Source organism: Lepidochelys olivacea (assembly GCF_965140295.1).
Source record: "Lepidochelys olivacea isolate rLepOli2 genome assembly, chromosome: 3".
Classification (NCBI taxonomy): domain Eukaryota; kingdom Metazoa; phylum Chordata; order Testudines; family Cheloniidae; genus Lepidochelys; species Lepidochelys olivacea.
This window is the reverse complement of record NC_140413.1, coordinates 153,007,017-153,027,161: the sequence shown is the minus strand read 5'-3', so window position 1 is coordinate 153,027,161 and position 20,145 is coordinate 153,007,017. Positions and strand designations below refer to the sequence as shown.

Below are 20,145 nucleotides of genomic sequence, written 5' to 3'. Positions count from 1 at the left end.
TGTCCTCAGGGAGTGGTTTGAACTAGGGTAATGGGGGAGAGGAATGGGAAGTAGCACAGCAGTGGGGGCATTCCCTCTCCATGCATAGGTGGACCACAGGAGAGAATTTGCTCCACAACACAACACCACATGCCATACCTCCCAAGGTTTGTGTTCCGCATTGCCTCACTTTATAATCTGATAAACTTCTACAGGTTCCTCAAGTATCTCAGTCAAATCACCTAGTTCTAAAAAGTTTATTTTGGCTTGTAGATTTCTGAAGAGTTTAATTTAAGCTGCCTCAGTCAATGCAGCGAGCTACAGAACTTAAAGTCACCAAAGCAGATGTACCACACTGGAGCGCCTCTTTAATACCTTAACTTTTAAAATATGACTTCAAGAACCAGAACATTAGCCCTGTGTAGATGTTGATTTGATGTATTTATTGAACTGTGGTCTTGCTCTTTCCTATCAGGGTTGTGGGGTGGTGGCATTTTCTGCTTGTTTTTACAGGTGATCATCTACATCTTAGAAGAACAGTTCCGGAACTCTTTGTCCAAAAATTTTCATGTTGCCTCCATAACCAATCTGCCCATTCTGAGGATGCTGTGTGCGCGTGCGTGCATGCGTGTCTTTTAGAGAGACCCAACAGCAAGCTTGAATGGAAACTCAGTTGGAAACCTTATTTCTGGAACAGCTACTACTGCTCCATAATGGAGTATCTATTGTCAAACAGCACGACTCACCTGTCTAATGTTGCATTTTCATGTCCTCTTAGCTTGTCAATAACAGGTTGAATTCCCAGCATCAGAAACTCATATCGCAGGTGCAATCGGAATTCCAAATTGTCCTTACAGAAGTGGGGTAAAAAAACCCAACTCATCAGACTCCAAAAGATTTTGGATAGATTCACTTAAAGGTAAATTCCTACTTTGAATATCACCTCTCCTGCGTTTAAAAGTTTACAGATAGGCTCACTTCCCCTGGTCTCACTCAGAATTTCTCTCAACAATCCTGCCCTTCCATCAGAAAAAAAAAGTTCAAACCGGGCCTTCAGTCACTGTGTCATTCTCGGGTGACTGTGTATCCTGCGGTTCCCCCTTCAAAACCAAAGTCCTCGTATAACTACCATCAGCTCCATGTATCCTTCTGAGAAGGGAGCCCTCAGAGACCTAACAATGCTCTACAAGTTGCTCAGCAAGGGACAGAGGAAGAGCAAAGCAACTGGCATTTTCTCTATGATCCAAGAGCAGGTCACTTCCAAGCCTGGGTCACAAGCAAAAAGAATTTTGGAGGCTTCATTCAAGATCTCATCTATGAACCTCACAAAACCACCATACACACTGGCGTATTTCGGGGGGGGGAGGGGAAGGGGTGTCTCTGCTCAGGAAGGGCTTCAATGGGGATTTACAAGCAAAGAATGAGGACGATGTTTTAAGTTAGGATTGATAAGACCAGTCGAGCACCTTTTCCAAGAATTTAACCCACTTAATACACTGTAAAGACTCACGCCTTGGTCTAATAGCCATTTCCAAAGCAAATAATTCAGTAGCAACAGCTCTGTTGTACATGGAATTTCCAGGACGGTGACTCACCTCGCCTGCGCCAGCATTCAGAACAGCATTGATAAAGGACATGATGGCTGTTTTGAGATTCACCTCATCCCGATAGCGCCCCATGCTTCGGTCTAGCTCATTCAGCAATGTCTGAAACACAAGGGGTGAGGTGAGAGGAGACTAACAACATTAATTACTTTCCAGCTCCCACATTAGCTCCTTGTGAATGAATGTCGGGCAGAGTCAGACTGCCTTTGATGTGTCACATCTCTGCTAGAGTGTAAGTGCTTCAGAGGAGGGGCCATGTTTACCTGTTCACATTCATTACAATTTGGGGCACTCCAAGAAAACTAATTAATAAAATGTCCACTTGATCCTGATGGAGAATCCCTGCCTAGTGCTTTGGAGGAAAGCAAATCCCTGCCACCCTTTCCCATTAAAGTCCCGGTCAATATGATCCATATGGCAGCAGTAAGAGGACTTTCCCTAGCCCAGATCTTCCAGTCAGTTTAACTCTGTATGTGCAAGACAGAATCTCCACGGTTAATGCATCTTGGCCCATTTATACCAGTGGCATCCATGTAATTTTCCATTCTTTTCTTGAGTCTAGCACAGTGGATTCTGCCAGTGCCTCAGGGGATAGAGAATCCCAAACATTAACTACCCTCTGGGGAGAGCCACCTCTGGAAGCGTATCGTTGCACCTAGACCTTGGAGGTGTTTTGGTTTCCATTTGTTCCTTGGGTTCTGTTTAGTTGACATAAGGCAGATTTTTGCTCAAGTCTTTATGAGCTTCTTTTATGTATTTGTACACAACAGGAAGAGCCCCTGTGGTCACTCAGCTGCAAACTCTTTAGAGCTTAGAGGTGAGCTGCAGAGCTGAAGTGGAAGTGGAGTTAAACCCGGATTTCCATGCTGATGTTCCCCACTAAACAAGCTACAGAAGCATTTGGCACTCAAATATCTTTGAGCTAATCTTTATTAAATCTTCCTGCTTTGCAGGCAATATCCCAGAGCACATCACTGTCATGGCATCCGGTATTTATGATGCAGAATGATGGATTCTGGGATATCACCAGTGGGCTTGGAAATACCAAGAGATGTTATTATGAGGCAGGGAAGAATTAAAACAAAACACAGTTAATGTGTTTTGGTGCCAAATGCCCCCTGCAGCCTCGTTAGGCTCAACTCCATTTGAACACATGCTGCAGAGGCCCCCTTAAAAACTGATTAGTGTCATAAGTGACTTGTGTCATTCTATATGTATCCTTTCCCACTGATTCCAGGTCACGTGTGCTCCGCTTGTAAATCCAAAAATGATTCTTCTGTCAAAGCTGCAAATTCCACATGGAAGATAACTACGTTGTCCAGCTTCTGCCTCTCACATCACCAACACTAAACAAAAGCCCCACAATCAGAATTCAGTTGACAATTGTGCTGCTTATGCACTAGGGAGAATGCAATCCTGCTCAGTCTTCTAAAGGTATTTTGGCTGTACAGGGAGAATAGGACTAAAACATGCTAATGTAATGCATTCTGCAGGTATGGCTAAAATACACACACGGAGCAGAGATATTGAGTAAGGAAGTTCATTTTTTACTTAGTGGCTTTTGGACCCTGGCTACTGAAAGCTGTTCATTCCTAGCCAAGTCCCTCCATGCCTGTGATCAGTTTAATAGGTGTAATGTGGCCACCTCCAGAAAAGTACATCCCTATGGAGATAAGGTGTCACATAATCCATGCCTTGTATAATGGTCTAAAACCCTTTTCTTATTTATTATACACCTTTCTGATCCAGCCTAGGACTCTCTGGGATCTTTTTCTGTAACTGAACGTAGCATATACACCTCCATGTTACTACATGCTTGAATGTCTAAGCCCCTTCTACAGTCAGAATTTTCTCAACAGCTCAGTGGGCCGAGTAAGTCTGAGCTTTGTCTTCTGTGCCAGCTGCAAGCACCTCTGCCCCCGGCATTTGATCATCCAACAACTACAATGTCTTCCCATTGCTCAAGTGGACACCCGACACCCACCCCTGCTCTCTATTCACCATAAATGGGCACCAGTCTTCAAACACACCCAAAAAACCCAAAGTTCCTGAGTTGGCCAAAAAGCAGAGGAGAAACAGCAGAGAGAATTTAATTCTGTTACTTCAGCTTTTGTGCCAAGATTTTGAAATTGAAATCCAAAGCCTTAGGTCTCTGGAATGACGTGGGCAGGATTTCCCCAGCCATTAAAACAGCAGCTCCAAAAAGTAAGTTTTTTGTTTTGTTTTCCCCCAAACTTTGCACAAACCTGCCTCAGTCAGAATTCCCTTTGTTCAAAGTCAAGAAACATCAATTATTTGGAGAAGACATCGCTGAGCTAGAGCAGCTCATCCATGTCTACAATATATTTTTGTGGTTTGATAAGGACATGTATGAGAGACAGACAATGTTAAGATTTATAAAGTATCATTTATACATCCAGACCCACTAGCCATCCAGCTCGAAGGACATTTGCTAAAGTTCTCGGTCCCTTTCCTGCAATGGAGCTGGGAATAGGATATGAAAAGTAGTCAGGGCAGGGCAGGGCAGGGCAGAGGAGACTGTAGGGTAACAGAAACAAAAACGCTGAGTGAGGTAAGCAGCATTGTATCCTCTGCCATCACTTTGATCTAGAAGGGAGCACTATAAAGTCATGAAGTCCTTAAAGGGTCATAGTCTCTACCCCACATGGTGTGGCAGTTCTCCAATATCCCTAACCCTTCTGGAGTGGCTGATGCTCAAGTCTTGACTTGAACATTTCCTGTGAAGATTTCACCACATCTCTGTGTACTAATTGATTTTATGGTTATAAAAGTTTCTTACTAGTTAAGCGAGGAAAGTTTTTGCTTAATCTTATTATTCCTCATCTCTGACATCCAATAAGGTTCCTTTAGTAAGCAGCAAACCTCAAAGCGGTTTGGATGAGCTCTGAGGGGTGGAAGCAAGTCAAATGGGAATAAAGGATTCTACTTTTTAATTTACTTCTTTTTAGTCCCTTTGTGGTGTAATCTCAGATTGCTCAAATCTCCTTCTATGGGCCCTGTTCCATACTGCTAGTATTTAATACAAGCCAGGCAATAGGGTTCTGGAAGGAACGCCAGTTGAAAAGGCTAAATTTAGGAAGAAGACTGAGCTGCCTATATTCCTTCACCTCAATGCTTCTAGTGATACTAAACATGAAAACCAGATACTGCTTCTACTCTTGTGATTCTAGACAGTGACTGCACAACAGCTCTCATCACCCAGGGAGACACTTGTTAACACAACATCTCCCAGGTCACAGTAAATCTAAGGGCTTCTCTGCATTGTGAGTTACTGCTCAGCCAGGCAAGGTGCAAATCTACAGAGCACAAGATTGCTGAGTAATAATGTCCTATATGGACTCCATTACCACACAGTGAAAGTCCTGGAGTGTAACTTAGTGTATTATGGCTTGAGAGCATAAGTCCAGGTGGCCTGGAATCACCAACAGTTGCTTTAGTAAAGAGAGAAGCACTGGCCTATATCTGACAATAGGATTCACTCAGAACTGAAAGCAGGGTGACTCTTAGCATTTTGACAGGTCTGTCAGATGTAAAGCCAGACATGAAGGACATTAGTGTGTCCTAAAATATCTTCCCAGGCCAGAGTGGCATCACCACTTTGCAAAATGATAAGACTGAATCAAAGCATGAGCGTGTTGTTAAGATGCACAAATGTTACAATGCCCTGACACAATGAGTTTGTTCCCCTAGAAAAACCTTGGAAGATGGCAACCATAATTATTAGTGCCAGCAGTGCACTGGGCACATTATGGAAGAGTTATAGAACAATAATAGGATCCTTGCCTCAAAGAGAATCAGATATAAATAAGGCAATGTATAAATGAGCACTTTGAATAAGTGCTGTGCATACTGACAGATCTCAAAGGTAAGTCTGTGCCATTATCTCTATCTTATAGAGGGGGAAACTGAGGCATTGAGGGGTTAAGTGACTCACCCATGGTCACACAATGAGTCAGAGACCAAATAGAAATAGCATCCGCTAGTGGAACTGAATGCAGGAGAAAGGAAAGAAACCAAGCAGTGAAGTTTAAAATTTGTCTGGTTAATTCTTGATTTTTGTTCAGAGTGTTTGTCGCTTTATTTTCCACATTTTCTTTTTCTTCTTCTTTTATGGAACAAGTTTGTGGGGTGGTGGAAGAAGCATGTTCTAAAGAGGAACTGGCTGGAGCAGAGGCATGTTCAGCCAGGAACAGGGAGGAGACAAAACATTTGCCACCGTACACTATGGGCAAAGATGAGCAAACTAAGAAACTAGATAGGGGTTCCACAGCCCAAACCCGAGTGTTAAATAGATGCATTTATATTTATTACTATTAGTGTGATATTTTAGTACGACCTCTGTCCCCTTAGGTGTGCACTGCATTTATTCATGTCTGCTCTACTAGGATAAATCAGTTGGTTCTCATAGAGAGCACTGGTGGTGCTCTGCCCATGCCAGTGACCCAGATGAAGCTAATAAACTCTCCCTGGAGGAACTTGCAGACTAAGCCTGAGATTTTCAAAGTCACCTAGATGGTTAGATTGCCTAACTGCCATTAATTTTAATGGGTATTGGGTGTCCAGATTGCCTAGGTGGTTTTGAAAACCTCCACCTAACTGGCACAAGAGGCTGCAGCATCTCACAAACTGGAAAAGACCCAGTCCCGCAGAGTGTGGACATTAGAGGTGGAATACTTCCCAATGCTGGTTGTGTTTCAGGAGCATTATAAAAGAGGAAAAGAGGGGGCTTGTCATATCTTAATAAAAAATGGTTCAGGCATAAAGGAAAGCATGAAAGAAGGTACAGAATGGGCAAATCGGACCGCTCAGCTCAGGAAAAAAGCTGGGGCAAACATGAGGAAGTGGGAAGGGTATACTGAAGGAAACAAGAGATAAAGGTTGGTAAAAAAAAATTGAAAAGGAGAAACTAACTATTAGCAGTAAAAGGAGTGAGAAAAACAGTGATGCATCTGGCAAGAGGAAGATGATCTTGACAGTGGCATTCTGGTCAAGCTGCAGGGTTGGAAGATGGGGGAAGCTGGAAGGGAGGAGGTTGCAATAGTGAAATAAGATGACTGGAGTCAAGACTGAAGTCTTAGCAGTGGAGAGCATCAGAAGGGTGAAATCTGGAGATATGCTGGCTGATTCTCCTCTAAGACTAGTGTAAAAATATCAGAATGGCCATACTGGGTCAGACCAGTGATTCACTTAGCCCAGTATCCTGTCTTCCGACAGTGGCCAAATGCCAGATGCTTCCAAGGGAATAAACAGAACAGGTAATCATTCTCTGTGTATATATAAAGCCTGCTGCAGTTTCCACGATATGCATCTGAGGAAGTGAGCTGTAGCTCACGAAAGCTTATGCTCTAATAAATTGGTCAGTCTCTAAGGTGCCACAAGTACTCCTTTTCTTTTCAGTAATCATTCAGTGAGCCATTCCCTGTCATCCAGTCCCAGCATCTGACAGTTAGGGGCATGGGGACACTAAGAGCATGGGGTTGCATTCCTACCCATCTTGGCTAATAGTCATTGATGGACTTCTCTAGTTCTTCTCTGAATCCAGTTATACTTTTGGCCTTCACAACATCCTCTGGCAACAAGTTCCACAGCTTGATTGTGAACTGTGTTAAGAAATACTTCCTTTTGTTTGTTTTAAAGCTGCTGCCTATTAATTTCATTAGCTGACTCTTGTGTTATGTAAATGGCTAAAAAACAAAAACACTGTCTTATTCACTTTCTCCACACCGTTCATGATTTTAAAGATTTCTATTATATCCCGCATTAGTTGTCTCTTTTCCAAGTTGACTAGTCCCACTCTTTTTAATCTCTCCTCATATGGAAGCTGTTGCATACCCCTAAATATTTGCATTGCCTTTCTCTGTATCTATTCCATTTCTATAGATCTTTTTTCAAATGGACAATCAGAACTGCATGCAATAGGCAAGATCTGGGCATACCATGGATTTATATAGTAGCATTATGATAGTTACTTCTTATCTATGCCCTTCCAAATAGTTCCTAACATGGTTAGCTTTTTTGACTGCCACTATACACTGAGCAGATGCTTTCAGAGAACTATCCACAATGACTCCAAGATCTCTTGCTTGACTGGAAACAGCTAATTTAGACACGATCAATTTGTAAGTACAGTTGGGATTATGTTTTCCAATGTGCATTACTTTGCATTTATCAGCATTGAATTTCATCTGCCATTTTGTTGCCCAGTCACCAAGTTTTGTGACATTCCTTGGTAACTTTTTGCAGTCGGCTTTGGACTCAACTATCTTGAATAATTTTGTATCATCTGCAAACTTTAGCATCTTGCTGTTTACCCCTTTTTCCAGATAATTTATGAATATGTTGAAAAACACTGGCCCCCACACAGATCCCTTGGGGATACCACTATTTACCTCTCGTCATTGTGAAAATTGACCATTTATTCCTACCCTCTGTTTCCTATCTTTTAACCAGTTACCAATCCATGAGAGGACCTTCCCTCTTATTCCATGACTGCTTAGTTTGCTTAAGAGCCCTTGGTGAGGGACTTTGTCAAAGGCTTTCTGAAAGGCCAAGTACATTATATCCACTTGATCACTCTTGTCCACATGGTTTTTGACCCCTCAGAGAATTCAAATAGATTGAGGAGGCATAATTTCCCTTTACAAAACCTGTGTTGACTCCTTCACCAACAAATAAATAGTGTTCATCCATGTGTCTGATAGGCAAAATGCTTGAAACTGGCACTGAAGTTAGGCTTACTAGCAAGATTGTATCTGGAGCCGTTTTTAAAAATTGGTATCACATTAACTATCCCCCAGTTATCTGGTACAGAAGCTGATTTAAGTGATAGGTTACATACCACAGTTAGTAGTTCAATTTCATATTTGAGTTCTTTCGAAAAACTCATAGATGAATACCATCTGATAAATTAAACCGAAGTCACCAGGACCAATTTGTTCCAAAAATCAAATCAGGAATTACTCCACTGAAGTCCGTGAGTGTTACACCAGATTAGTACCAGTGTGAGGTCAGAGTCAGACCCATTGTAGATGGAATGATGGCTTGGTTATGAAGAGGCAGTAATTCAGACTGTAGTTTCCAGTAGGACCCAAGTGTGAACTTTTCCAATTTAGCACACTAACCCCTAGATTTAGCAAAAGAATTGTCTATATTTTCTACAAGGTCCCATAAAATAATCCATCTCCACAAATGAATTTCAGTAGAATTTATAGTGGTGGAGCCAGATCCTCATTTGGTGTAAACTGGTGCAGCTACACTGATTTCAATGGAGTTACAACAGTTGGGTCCAGACAATGGTTTGGATTCTGATCTTAGTTCCACTGGTATAAAACAGGATCAATTCTATTCAAGTCAAAAGAGTTATAGCAACATAACCAAAGTACTTTGGTTACAGCAACGTAACCTAAAGTAAGAAATTGGTCCAAAGTAGCAACTTTCCCTTTGTAATCTCCCTGCTACTTCTTCATTTGTTGAAGTCTGTGTTGTACTATAGTAGGCATTCCGGGTAGTAAGTCATGCCTGGAAGACCAGAGATGACTTAAGACTGAGCAGCAACCTGTAACAAGGAGAATACAATGTTCTTTGGTTCAGAGTTAAATGTGTGATTTCCACACACTAATCCATGTCACTTAGGCACATGCAAGTGGGAACTAATCAGTGCTCCAATCTGAAGCTGTCAGTAGTGAGTTATGCAGAGGCTTAAGTTTTAGACAGCTGCCAATAAATAAAGCTGACCCTCACTTCCTCATTCTTGTGAGGAAGTGGGGGGAGGGAGAAGGAGAAAAACCATTTAGGAATTCCACCAAGACAAGAAAAGAAACAGGGAGAAGGGAAAATAAAACTCTCACAGTTCTCTGGGAGAAAATGGTTCAAGCAACAGCTGTCTCACATTTACTCACTGACTCCTTGCATCATCTGCTATTGAGAGAGGTTGCCAAAGAAGATCCAAGGGGAGAGAGAAAGAGAAATTCTGACGTTCATTGCTGGTGCTATTGGGAAAAATGCTAAATCCAGAATCAGTGAGCAGCTGAGATGGAGCACAAGGATTTCAACAAGAGGAGGGATCAGGCAGCAACAAAAGGGGCAAGGGGAAACAGGGAATTATGTATCACTGCTGTCAGGATGGTGACTGGGGGAAAGCACATGTTCTGGAGTGGGAGGGAAAGGCCACTCTCAGAGTCACCGACTATAGTTCATGGTCTTCATTAATTAGTGATGAGTGTTGTTTGTTCTTACAAGGAAGCCACGAAAAGTCAAAGAGGGAGGGACTAAATGGCTCAGGGGAGTGGGAAAGGCACATGGAACTTTTCACCTCTACGTCACTGGTCTCCATCTAACTTGAGTCAGTACTGGCCAAAAGGTGAGAACCATCTGATGCCTTGTGTGAAATGAATTGTCAGGTCTCAGTCCAATCCCAGGTTTCCATATGACTCAACATGCCATCACAAGTGGCAACCCTCATGGGCTATTTATTTATCCTACAAAATAAATAGCCCATGAAGACTGAACTCCTCTCTCATCCTTTCACTAGCTAGTCCCAGGAGGTGAGGGTTGAAGCACAGTAGTGAGGCAGTGAGTCAAGGCTTGCACAGCTGCTGTGTGTATTGCAACTTTCCCTCTGTTCCCATCTAGAGCTGTCAACCCAGCACCTTTCACCAGCAGAAAATTCCATTCTAAAGCAAAACAAAATCTAATGAGAATGCCAGAGTTTTAGATCTTTTTCATCTTTAAGTTACTCTGTAAGACACACCAGTGAGAGGTTTTCTAAAAGATGTGCTCTAGTTCAAACAGGAATTACTTCAGGGAAGTTCTATGGCCTGTGTTATGCAGGAGGTTAGACTAGAAGATTATCAGAGTGGTCCTTTCTGGCCTTAAAATCTATATCAAAGACTGAGCTCAGGCCAAGTTCCAGAGAAGCTCAATCTTCCCCACTTTCTATGGGCCCAATAGTCCCATTTCTGTCAGCTTCCAAGCCTGAGATGCTGAAATCCTCCTCCTCTTTGGCTCATCTGCTGTCCCCTTAAATAGCCTATTGTCTCATCATCTATGTGAAAACAGAGCAGAGCCTTTGGGGGATTCCAGGCATCCTTTTCATGAGACCAATCCACAATTTCATCTATTGTCATAAACAATGGAGCCAGAGCAATTTGTTTCCACTCTGCATCTCCAGAATATGCATCTCCTGTTCCTCCTGTGTAGAGTTTGCTTTTGATTAGCTTTCACTACTCAGGAAGAATTCTAATGGCTTAATTGTGTTAATGCCAGATCCATGTTTGGGGAAATTCTGAGTTGGTTTTATAGGCTAAGAGAGAATTTCTGAGAAGGGAATTAGAGAGCAATGGGTTGGAATCTACCTAAAGCAGGAAGCTCTAAACCCTTCAGAGAACTCATGCACTGAGAGATGCTATTAAATGCTCAGGTGATAGGAGACATTTTCCACCAAAATTGTCCTTGGAAGCCAAAGGAGCTGTGAAGTATTTGCAAAGCCTTGGTTATAAAGCTGCAGATCCAAGACCCAGAGTGAAGAGCTGCTCAAAAAGGGCATTGTCGTTGCTTTATTGTATTAAATCCAGACTCAGTCCTCTATTATCTCCCAGGCACATACAGAAAAGGCACAAGCTGGCTTTTCTAGTGCCTCCTTGGGCTCAGCCACCTCACCCCCTTAGTGAAAGCTCCAGATCTCCCAGTAGAGCAGAGACGTGCATATCCCTCTTCCTTGGCCTGGTTGCCAAGGAACTGCAAGACCACTCTGAGCCAAGGCCAGGACTAGAGTGTAACAGTGCTTCACACTTGACAGATGAAATATGAAGCTTTATGTCACAGGCATTCTTAACTGAGAACCTTAAAGTGTGGCATCAGCTTCCTTCCTTGCCTTTCACTGAGCATGGACCATGTTCACTTGGGATGCTGCCACTGATCCACTGAGAGACGTAGATAGGTGGAGGGTGGCAGTGGTAGGTATTTGTAGACTTCTTCAGAGTTAAGATGAGAACTGCTTGGGTTCAACCTGTTGGAGAGAACTCTGTGGAAAATGCCATTCCAGTTTCTGGACACAGGCTTTACAAAATTAGTAAGCAGGAGCATATCCCTGCTGCTAATCACATGGGGTTTGTTTGTTTGTTTTTAAAAAGAGGAAGCAAACACTTTTCTTTCCTTCCCCTTCCCGCCCCCGAATGCAAAAACATTTGACAAAGGCAATTATTTGTGCATTCCGGTCATTCATGGATGAGATAGTAAGCAAGTTCCCCCAGGCTCACAAGAGCTTCTGTGAATCACTAGATGTGACTTCTCAAAGGCCCAGCTGTACAAGATGAGATGAGATGTGTTACCATACACTGGCCCAGCAATGATTTATCATCCCAGTCATTTACTCAGTTTGAGACAAATAAAAAGATATACACAGAGGAGTCCCTCGAGTTGACTTGGGATTTCTACAGCAAATGGGTTTATTCAACAGATCAGCTCGGTCGAGTTGGGACAAAGAATTAAAATCTGATTGAAAGTTGCTGGGGCTGTGAATTACTGCCAAACACGCGAGGTCACCCCAAAGCGCCTCCAGTGTAAACAACCTCAAGCTTCAGAAAGGCTTCCTCAGTTAAGCTAATGACCAGAAAACAAGCAAGATTTAAGGTTGTCCTCTCTTTCTTACATGCAGACTACAGTACACTAACCATTGTACACTCTCTGGTTTGGCTTCCATTCCCCAACTCCATCCTTTGGATCAGTGACTCCCAACCTCTTACCGGTACGTTGGTCTTTTGTGGCTGAAGTCTTAGTCTCCCCAGCTCCCTATTGTCATTATGGCTGAGTTAACACTGAGACTGCAACTGAGATCAAGGCCCCAGCATGCTAAGCTCTGTACAAATACGTAGTGAGACAGTGAATGCATAGAGTAGCTTACAATCTAAATAGACAAGAAAAAGGGTGGATGTGGAAACAGAAGCACAGAGAGATGAAGCGTCTTGGCTAAAGTCAGAGAGTAGGTCAGCGTCAAAGCTGGGAAATAGAACCCAGGTCTCCTGAATCCTAGTCGTGTAACCTGGGCAGTAAGCCACTTGACTCCCTGACCCTCTGTACTGGGACTCACCTTGATGAGAAACAACCACATGAGCTGCTGTTGGTGACCAGTGACCACTTCCCACTCAGCTGTGCATGCTGCAAACTTCCACGGAGCTTGAACTACTTTTACAATCTCAAATTTAGAGCAGCTTAAGATCCACTGAAGCTTAGACTATGCACAAACTGAAATGGGAGGTCGGGGCAATGGCTGATGTAAACAAGGTTCTAGGACCTAATTGTATATTATCCTCCTTATAGTAGCCAGGCAAAACCCAATGGAAACTTCACCCATGGAAGGAATATAGGGTTGTACTATAAGAACGGTAAACTAGTACAGTGCCAATATGTTTAGGAACCATGGCTTAACACAGAGCTCACAAGGTTTCTCCTCATCAGGATGGTTGTTTCATTAGGAAGATGCAGGTCATAGCATGAGTTTATAATCCCCACAACCAGAAAGTCCGTGATCTATCTTTGAGTTTTACCTCTATACTTAGAGCAGGAAATATCTGTGCTAACTGTGGAGTAACAACTGGCAAATGTTGGCTTATTAATGGCTTTTGTTATAGATCATTTACTCCATACTTTCTGCATTATGACAGAATTGACCTCAAAAGCATTACAGAAGCTCCTTGGGCCTTTATGCTATTGGCACTTAAACAGTATGGTATCAGGTACCCAATAGATGATGTCAGTCTAGGTTAGAGTGTGAGATTACTGAAATTCTTTCATTAATACAGCAAGACTCAGTTTTAAGGTAAAGCACAGTAGCTTTAAATCAGCATTGATAGCAGTGACTGGCTGTAGAACGTGTATGACAAATCTATGTGGGGAGCTGACACTACTTTGGTTGATCCAAAGTCCAGGTGAGGAAAATGGACTTTATGCCTTGACAATGTTGTACACTGTGTATAAGTACAAGCCACCCTTTTCAAGATGCACGGTGCTGTGCATTGTTGGCTGAGTGTTTATACCTGGAATCTTGTCCTCTCTGCAGCATAGACCTGGTAGTGAAGCATGGCCTGTAGGACCTTCTTATGGCCATCCGGCACCAGGCAGACAGCCCCGAGGATCTCCAGCACAGCGATCTTGGTCTTGATGTTCTCAGTCCGTAAGCTCTGGGAGATGATATTGATACTTTCTGGATGGGCCAGGACATGTGCCCGTCCCTGGGAATTGTTCATCAGTGCCTTAATACACCCTATAACGGATGTGTGTATGCGGCTCTCTGAGGTCTCATAGTCCATGCTCTTCAGGAAGTTCAACAAACAGGTCAGGCCATCCAGCTCAATAAACCTGGTCACAAACCTGAAGGGAAAGGGAGAAAAACAGAATTAAGGCAAACTGTACAATAGGCATCAAATTAATAGACTATGAAACTATGATGCTAAGAACAGAGCAGTCAGTAGCCTAAAGAACTCCAGATGATTCCAGGCAACATGTCACAGACAGTCAGTCTTCTTGTCACGGTCATTTTCCAATTTAGGTAATTGCATTGTGTCTGCTTCAAATCCCACCTTTTGTTTCCCCTGTCCTATGTGCTTGGACAGTGTTACTGTATAATAACTACCACATTCAACCACAATGGCTGCTGCATTTCAATGGCCGGTGAAAAGATTCCTACATACTGGCAAATCTATAGGGCCTACACCTACAATCCTGGATCAGGCAAAACTCCCAAAATGGCTTGTAGGATCTCTGCTGGTAGGAGATGTTCTTAAGGAGGGAGCAGACTCAATGGCCGCCATGGATACCACCAGGGTCTGGCATGAGGACACAAATAGACTAGAAATGTGGGCAGTGAATTTGCAGAAGGAACAGCATGTTCCAACACCATTTTATTCCAAGTTTGGGGTCACTTTTCAAATCACTAGGGTTGTGTGTCAAACTTTCATTATGAAACCAGGCAAAACATGTCTGGTTTCAGATAAAGATCGTGCACCAATCTGGATGGATACAACATAGATTAAGCCCAAGGAAGGGTCTATAGTTTCATTCAAACCAAAGATAAAAACACAATGGATCAGTTCATCCCTGGAATTAATCCACTGAAGTTAACGGAGTCCATTGAAGTCAGTGCAACAATACTGGGAACACATTCACCCAATTGGTTTTAGCTGAGTTTCACTGAGAGTTTTCAGGAGGCTTAAGATTTTGGGGTCCTATGCAAAGTGAAGTGAACAGGATCCCATTCAGTTCCCTGTCCAACTTGTGAACACTGAGCGGTTCCAAGCATGTGTGTCATTGCTTTCTGTTTTGTCTCTTGCACAAGAACACTCCTGAGCCTCAGTTATGTATTAGTATACAATTACATTAGAAATATGTCAGCCAGTCCTTTGGTTGGTACTCCACTTTACCACACAGGAAATTTCATGGCCCACCTGAAAGTTGGGCCAGATACACTAGACAGTTTGCCAACCTTCAGCTTACTTGGACCAACAGTTCTGAGCAGAAACCAGGCAAAACTTGGTGGTTTCAGATGAGTTTTACTCTGAGGTTTGTTCAGACCTGAACTTCAAAGCAAATTTTAGAAGGGGCCAAACACACATGCACCAACAATGAGAAGAGGGATTTCATTAACTCAGCTCAGCAAAACTGCCAAGTTTCACACTGCTCTGATCACAAATTACTTGTCTTTTGGGTGTACCATCCTACCCTCTTTATCTATATGAGCCACGGGAACAGAAGCCCCTCTCCCCTCAGGTAGATGGAAGGACCACACAGAGTGCACTAGGAATTCAGTAAGACACCAAACACCCTTTTTTGTTATTCTAACTCTTTGCAAGAAAACTAACGGGTAGTTCAGGGTCTGTGACCCATTCGGTTGCTGGCCTCTCTGCCAAGACTGCAATTTAGGCAGTCATGGCCAACTGTGGTGGTGCTGTGTCTGTCATGCATGTGTCCACTGAGAATTGGACTGAGACCAAAATTATTTTGTGCAGACTAGCAGATGGCCATGAAATGATCACTTTTAGATGTTTTGCCAGTTGTGGCCCAGAAAGGCCTGAAATTTTCTCCATGTTCTAACCCGAATAGGATGTTACAACACACATTATCAGCTCTGAGTCCTAACATTTACTTCAGATCTATTTGTTCATGGTGACTCTTGCCAAGTTCCTTTGTGAATCCAAGGGCTTGCCAAACTCATTACCAAAACCGAGCAGCAAAAGCATTGCCATCCTCATAGCTCCAGGGCTAAGGGGAGAATAAGACTGACACCCGCCCTGGAGACAAAGCATTCTCCAGTGGTTCAAGAAAATCACTCAGAGCCTGGTCAGTCAAGGGTTTCTGAATTCCACTTCCAGATGGAGCACTGGCTATTGGTGCAAGACATGAAAGTCAGTGACTTTCATGTACCTCTGCCAGCCCAGCTCTGAAGACCAGGTGACAAATCATTTGTGAAAGGCACAGAGACAGTCTCACAAGCGCAATACCCAAATAAATCTAATGGCAGAGAAACGTTACTAGGATTTCTAGGGTGAGGTCACTCCAGCAGAAGGGTAGGTGCAGGAAAGAGACTGATATCATAGACCTTGATTAACGACGAAGTTTCAAACAATGTTGGGATTTTCCTGTATCCTATCTGGTCCAGAGAGCAAAACACTAATCTCTGTTACTCAATAGGAAGTAAACTGGACTACCTCCCAATCTCAGCTGACATCAGATGTAGGATGAAGCTATGATCGTCACCTTCTCTTTTCAAAACACTCAGTGCCCTGTCATCAGGAAAAGCTATACAGTGAGTGCGAGTCCAGCTCATGAACTAAATGTCATTCTCATTGTATTTTTCTGTGGTCCACATGGGTGTGAGACAGATGGGAGAGTTCAGCTCCTAAGCTGAATGCCATTGACATCATAATGTTTGCTTAGTGCTTTTGTGCATCTGTGTACACATAGGCGCACGCACACACATGCTTGTGCATGTACGAGGCGTGCAGTCGCATTTCTAGGGAAGAGTACCTTCATCATTGTGTTATTTGTGTGCAAAATTAGCCTCCCACGTGCCTCATATGTTGTACATGAGGACCTTGTTTTGTAAAGGTGTGATGTCAGAACGTGTTTGTTAACGTGTCTTGTGTAACACATTCTAAAGTTCCAGCATAGACAAGGCAGCGTGTGCTTTAAATAGGTGCCAGATTGGTTGAATTAAACCCTAGGCTCCCTGCAGGCTTTATCTTGACCAGCGTAACTCATGTTAAAAAACAGGGTTCTACACTAGGGTTTTAAAACATGTTAATTTGAATATTAGCAAACATAGCTTAACAACAAAACTCTCATCCTAATGACAGGTTTCAGAGTAACAGCTGTGTTAGTCTGTATTCGCAAAAAGAAAAGGAATACTTGTGGCACCTTAGAGACTAACCAATTTATTGCATCCGATGAAGTGAGCTGTAGCTCACGAAAGCTCATGCTCAAATAAATTGGTTAGTCTCTAAGGTGCCACAAGTACTCCTTTTCTCATCCTAATGTAGACAAGGCCTATGTGGCAGTGATTTTCCCCACTGCTTGTCTTATTCTCAGACCTATCCCTGTACAGATTGTGCTACAGGCTCACTGTGAGAAATGACACAGCTTGGGAAAGATGGAAAAAACATAAACCGGGGAGGGCATGGGGGGAGGGCAGGATGTTCCCACCCTACTGACAGTCAAGGCGATGTTTCCCAGGCTAGCTGCAGCAGTGGCCTTTGGATCAGGAGGCATGCACAACCCTGACGAACCTTGGACCTCTGCCCTGCCTGAAATTCAAAGCAGAATAGGCTGCATTTGCTGGATAGATTAGTGACCAGCTAAAGTACACAGGAGTGAGATGTGGCTAAACCAAGCCAAAATAAAGAGAACCCGACCTCCATTTATTTTAAGACTGGGTAAAATAGCATTGGAGCAGGGCAGAAGAGTGATGACATTTATTGCTGGTAATTCAGATTAAATAAGATCCTTCTCCCTTTCCCCTCAAACTTGAGTCAAAACACTCCCGAGATTCCAAAAAGGTGGGTTAACTTCTCATGCCCCTCATCAACTTTCATTTTCACTGTGCGGCTGCACTTCCATATTCAAGTGCTGAAATATGAAGAGCAAAGCTGTTCTCTCACCGATTCTAGTAATAACCTTTGAGGAACTTTAAATTAAAATCCCTTTCCTTACAATACATATTTTCTTGAATGCAACGATTGTTCCTGAGCACTGGGATCCATGCAATGGCTTATTTTTATACAGCTGCTACTGAGATCCATGCACTTATTTATTATTGTAGGGCTGCTCCTGAGCACTGAGACTGATGCACTGGTTTATTATAAACGAAATGTCTATTGCACTTTCATCTAAAAGCAGAGTGCTTTAATGAATTAAGCTTCACAAAAGATACCCGAGATGCAGGTGTGTTTCATTTCAAACTTTACAGATGGGTATCCCGTTGTGACAAAGTTCCTCCTCTGCCTTGGTGGGTCCTGCGCTTATTGGCGGATTTGCTTGCCTCAGAGATTCATGGCAGTCCTCAGTTTGGCCACTTTTATTAGTGACTTAAACCTGCCATTCACTTAGCTAACCTCATCACTGGCCAGCACGGGAAAAAGGAAGAAAAACAATCCCCACAGTCTCTGCTGAGCCACCATGTGGGTCGGGGAACAGCCCAGAGACCTTCCCCTCTGGTGGAACCCACAGTCCAGGTCAACTCCCCCTGTGTCTGATCAGGAGTTGGGAGGTCTGGGGGGAAGCCGGGCCAGCCCTCTGCTCCAGGTTCCAGCCCAGGGCCCTGTGGAATGCAGCTGTCTAGAGTGCCTCCTGGAACAGCTGTGCGACAGCTACAACTCCCTGGACTACTTCCCCATGGCCTCCTCCCACCACTTTTATTCTCACCACAGGACCTTCTTCCTGATGTCTGATAATGCTTGTACTCCTCAGTCCTCCAGCAGTACACCATCTCTCTCTGCTCCTAGTGCCTCTTGCTCCCAGGTCCTTGCACACACACCACAAACTGAAGTGAGGTCCTTTTTAAACTCAGATGCCCTGATTAGCCAGCCTGTCCTAATTGATTCTAGCAGCTTCTTAATTGGCTCCAGGTGTCCTAATTAGCCTGCCTGCCTGAATTTTTCCAGCAAGTTCCTTCTTGTTCTGGAACTGCCCATTACCTTATCCAGGGAAAATGGACCTGCTTAATCTGGGACTAATTCATCTGCCTTCTAACACTCTCCTGTAGCCATCTGGCCTGACCCTGTCACACCAGTTAAAGGGACTCCATTCTACAGTATTATAAAGTACATATCCAGATGGGGACACTTGGTTCAGTGACTCCTCTTACAGAGATGCCTATGGGTAAGCAACCAAGGCACCCCATTAGTATCTTGTGCCCTCTGCAGGAAGATTCTGTTCAGTCCATTTGATACAAGTTTTGATTTTCATTTGCCATGTTGGTCAGGCATCTAATGAAAAGAAGTGGCCTGGAAAATGGGATTCATGTCCAAATTCAACTAAAAAGACTGGTATCTTGAAGACCTATGTACAAAGCTGCTTACAGAAGGGATCTGATGTAGCTGTGGCTCCCCCACCCCTGCATCCTTTTATCAAAGAAGGAATTGGGTTGCTGATCGGCCATGGGCAGAAGACTCGTTTGGCAGCTAACAAATTAAGTCATTGGAGATTAGTTGAGACACTGATTTAACTCAAAATTTGGTTTTGCTTAACTATGGGAAACAAGGTTCAAGCCCCGTCAGCAATTTAAGAGGGAATGCTTTAAGCGACAGTTCATTGATGCTGGTGCAGATGCTCATTATTATAAACAAATTAAATAATGCCTGTTGAGAGACCCAGCTGAAGCAGCACAAGACTGGTTGAGAAAGCCCTGAAAATGTGAGTGGGCTAAAGGAAGGGTCTTCAGCCAAAGATCAGATTCTCCCCCGCCCCCCCCCCCCCAGGAGATTGGGGAGTGGGATCTTATTGGAAAGGCCTTCTTGAAGGATAGAAGGAACCTCACTGGTGGCTGTGAATATATGTTTGAGCTGGACACTCAAGTCCATGGAGATGCCTCACTCCACAGCTTGCTGCCATGAATGTACTCAATTGACATGATGAAAGTCTGTCAATTTCACTGAATACGCCCCAAAATAGGTCTGCACCAATGCAAAGGATTGATTACATTCTATCATAGCAGCTATTGACATGTGGGTTGAACCACCAGCACCTGGCTTAAGAGTGGGGAAGTTGTGGCAAGCTGCCATGTTTCCTGTTTATCCTTGAAGTCAGTTTCCGTTGCATTGTGTTCTTTGCTGTGTGAATAGAATACAGGTAGTCAAGATTAGATGGTCACTTGCAAGCAGGTTGTCCTCAGATGCCAACAACATCCTCCAAATCATTTCACCACTTTCAGCTACACTGCCCTGAAACTCACCACAGAGGAGCTGCTGTATGTCACAGTACAGCACTTTCTACGAAGTTCTGTCAAAACTGCCACAAAGGATTTTGGGTTACAGTAGATGAAGTCAGATTGCAA

The 20,145-nt window shown here is 43.4% G+C and overlaps 1 protein-coding gene across 5 annotated transcripts in view; it reads right to left on the bottom strand.

Annotated features, from left to right (window-relative positions):
* DAAM2 (dishevelled associated activator of morphogenesis 2) overlaps positions 1-20,145 on the bottom strand; it is a 243,607-nt gene that overhangs the window by 64,227 nt on the left and 159,235 nt on the right. For all 5 annotated transcript variants that reach the window (XM_084623282.1, XM_084623281.1, XM_084623284.1 and 2 more), the window contains 3 exons: positions 13,637-13,970; positions 1,575-1,685; positions 726-829 (listed from right to left, as the gene is read on the bottom strand). In XM_084623282.1, coding sequence (XP_084479408.1) covers positions 726-829; positions 1,575-1,685; positions 13,637-13,970 — 549 coding nt within the window. The remainder of the gene's footprint in view (positions 1-725; positions 830-1,574; positions 1,686-13,636; positions 13,971-20,145) is intronic.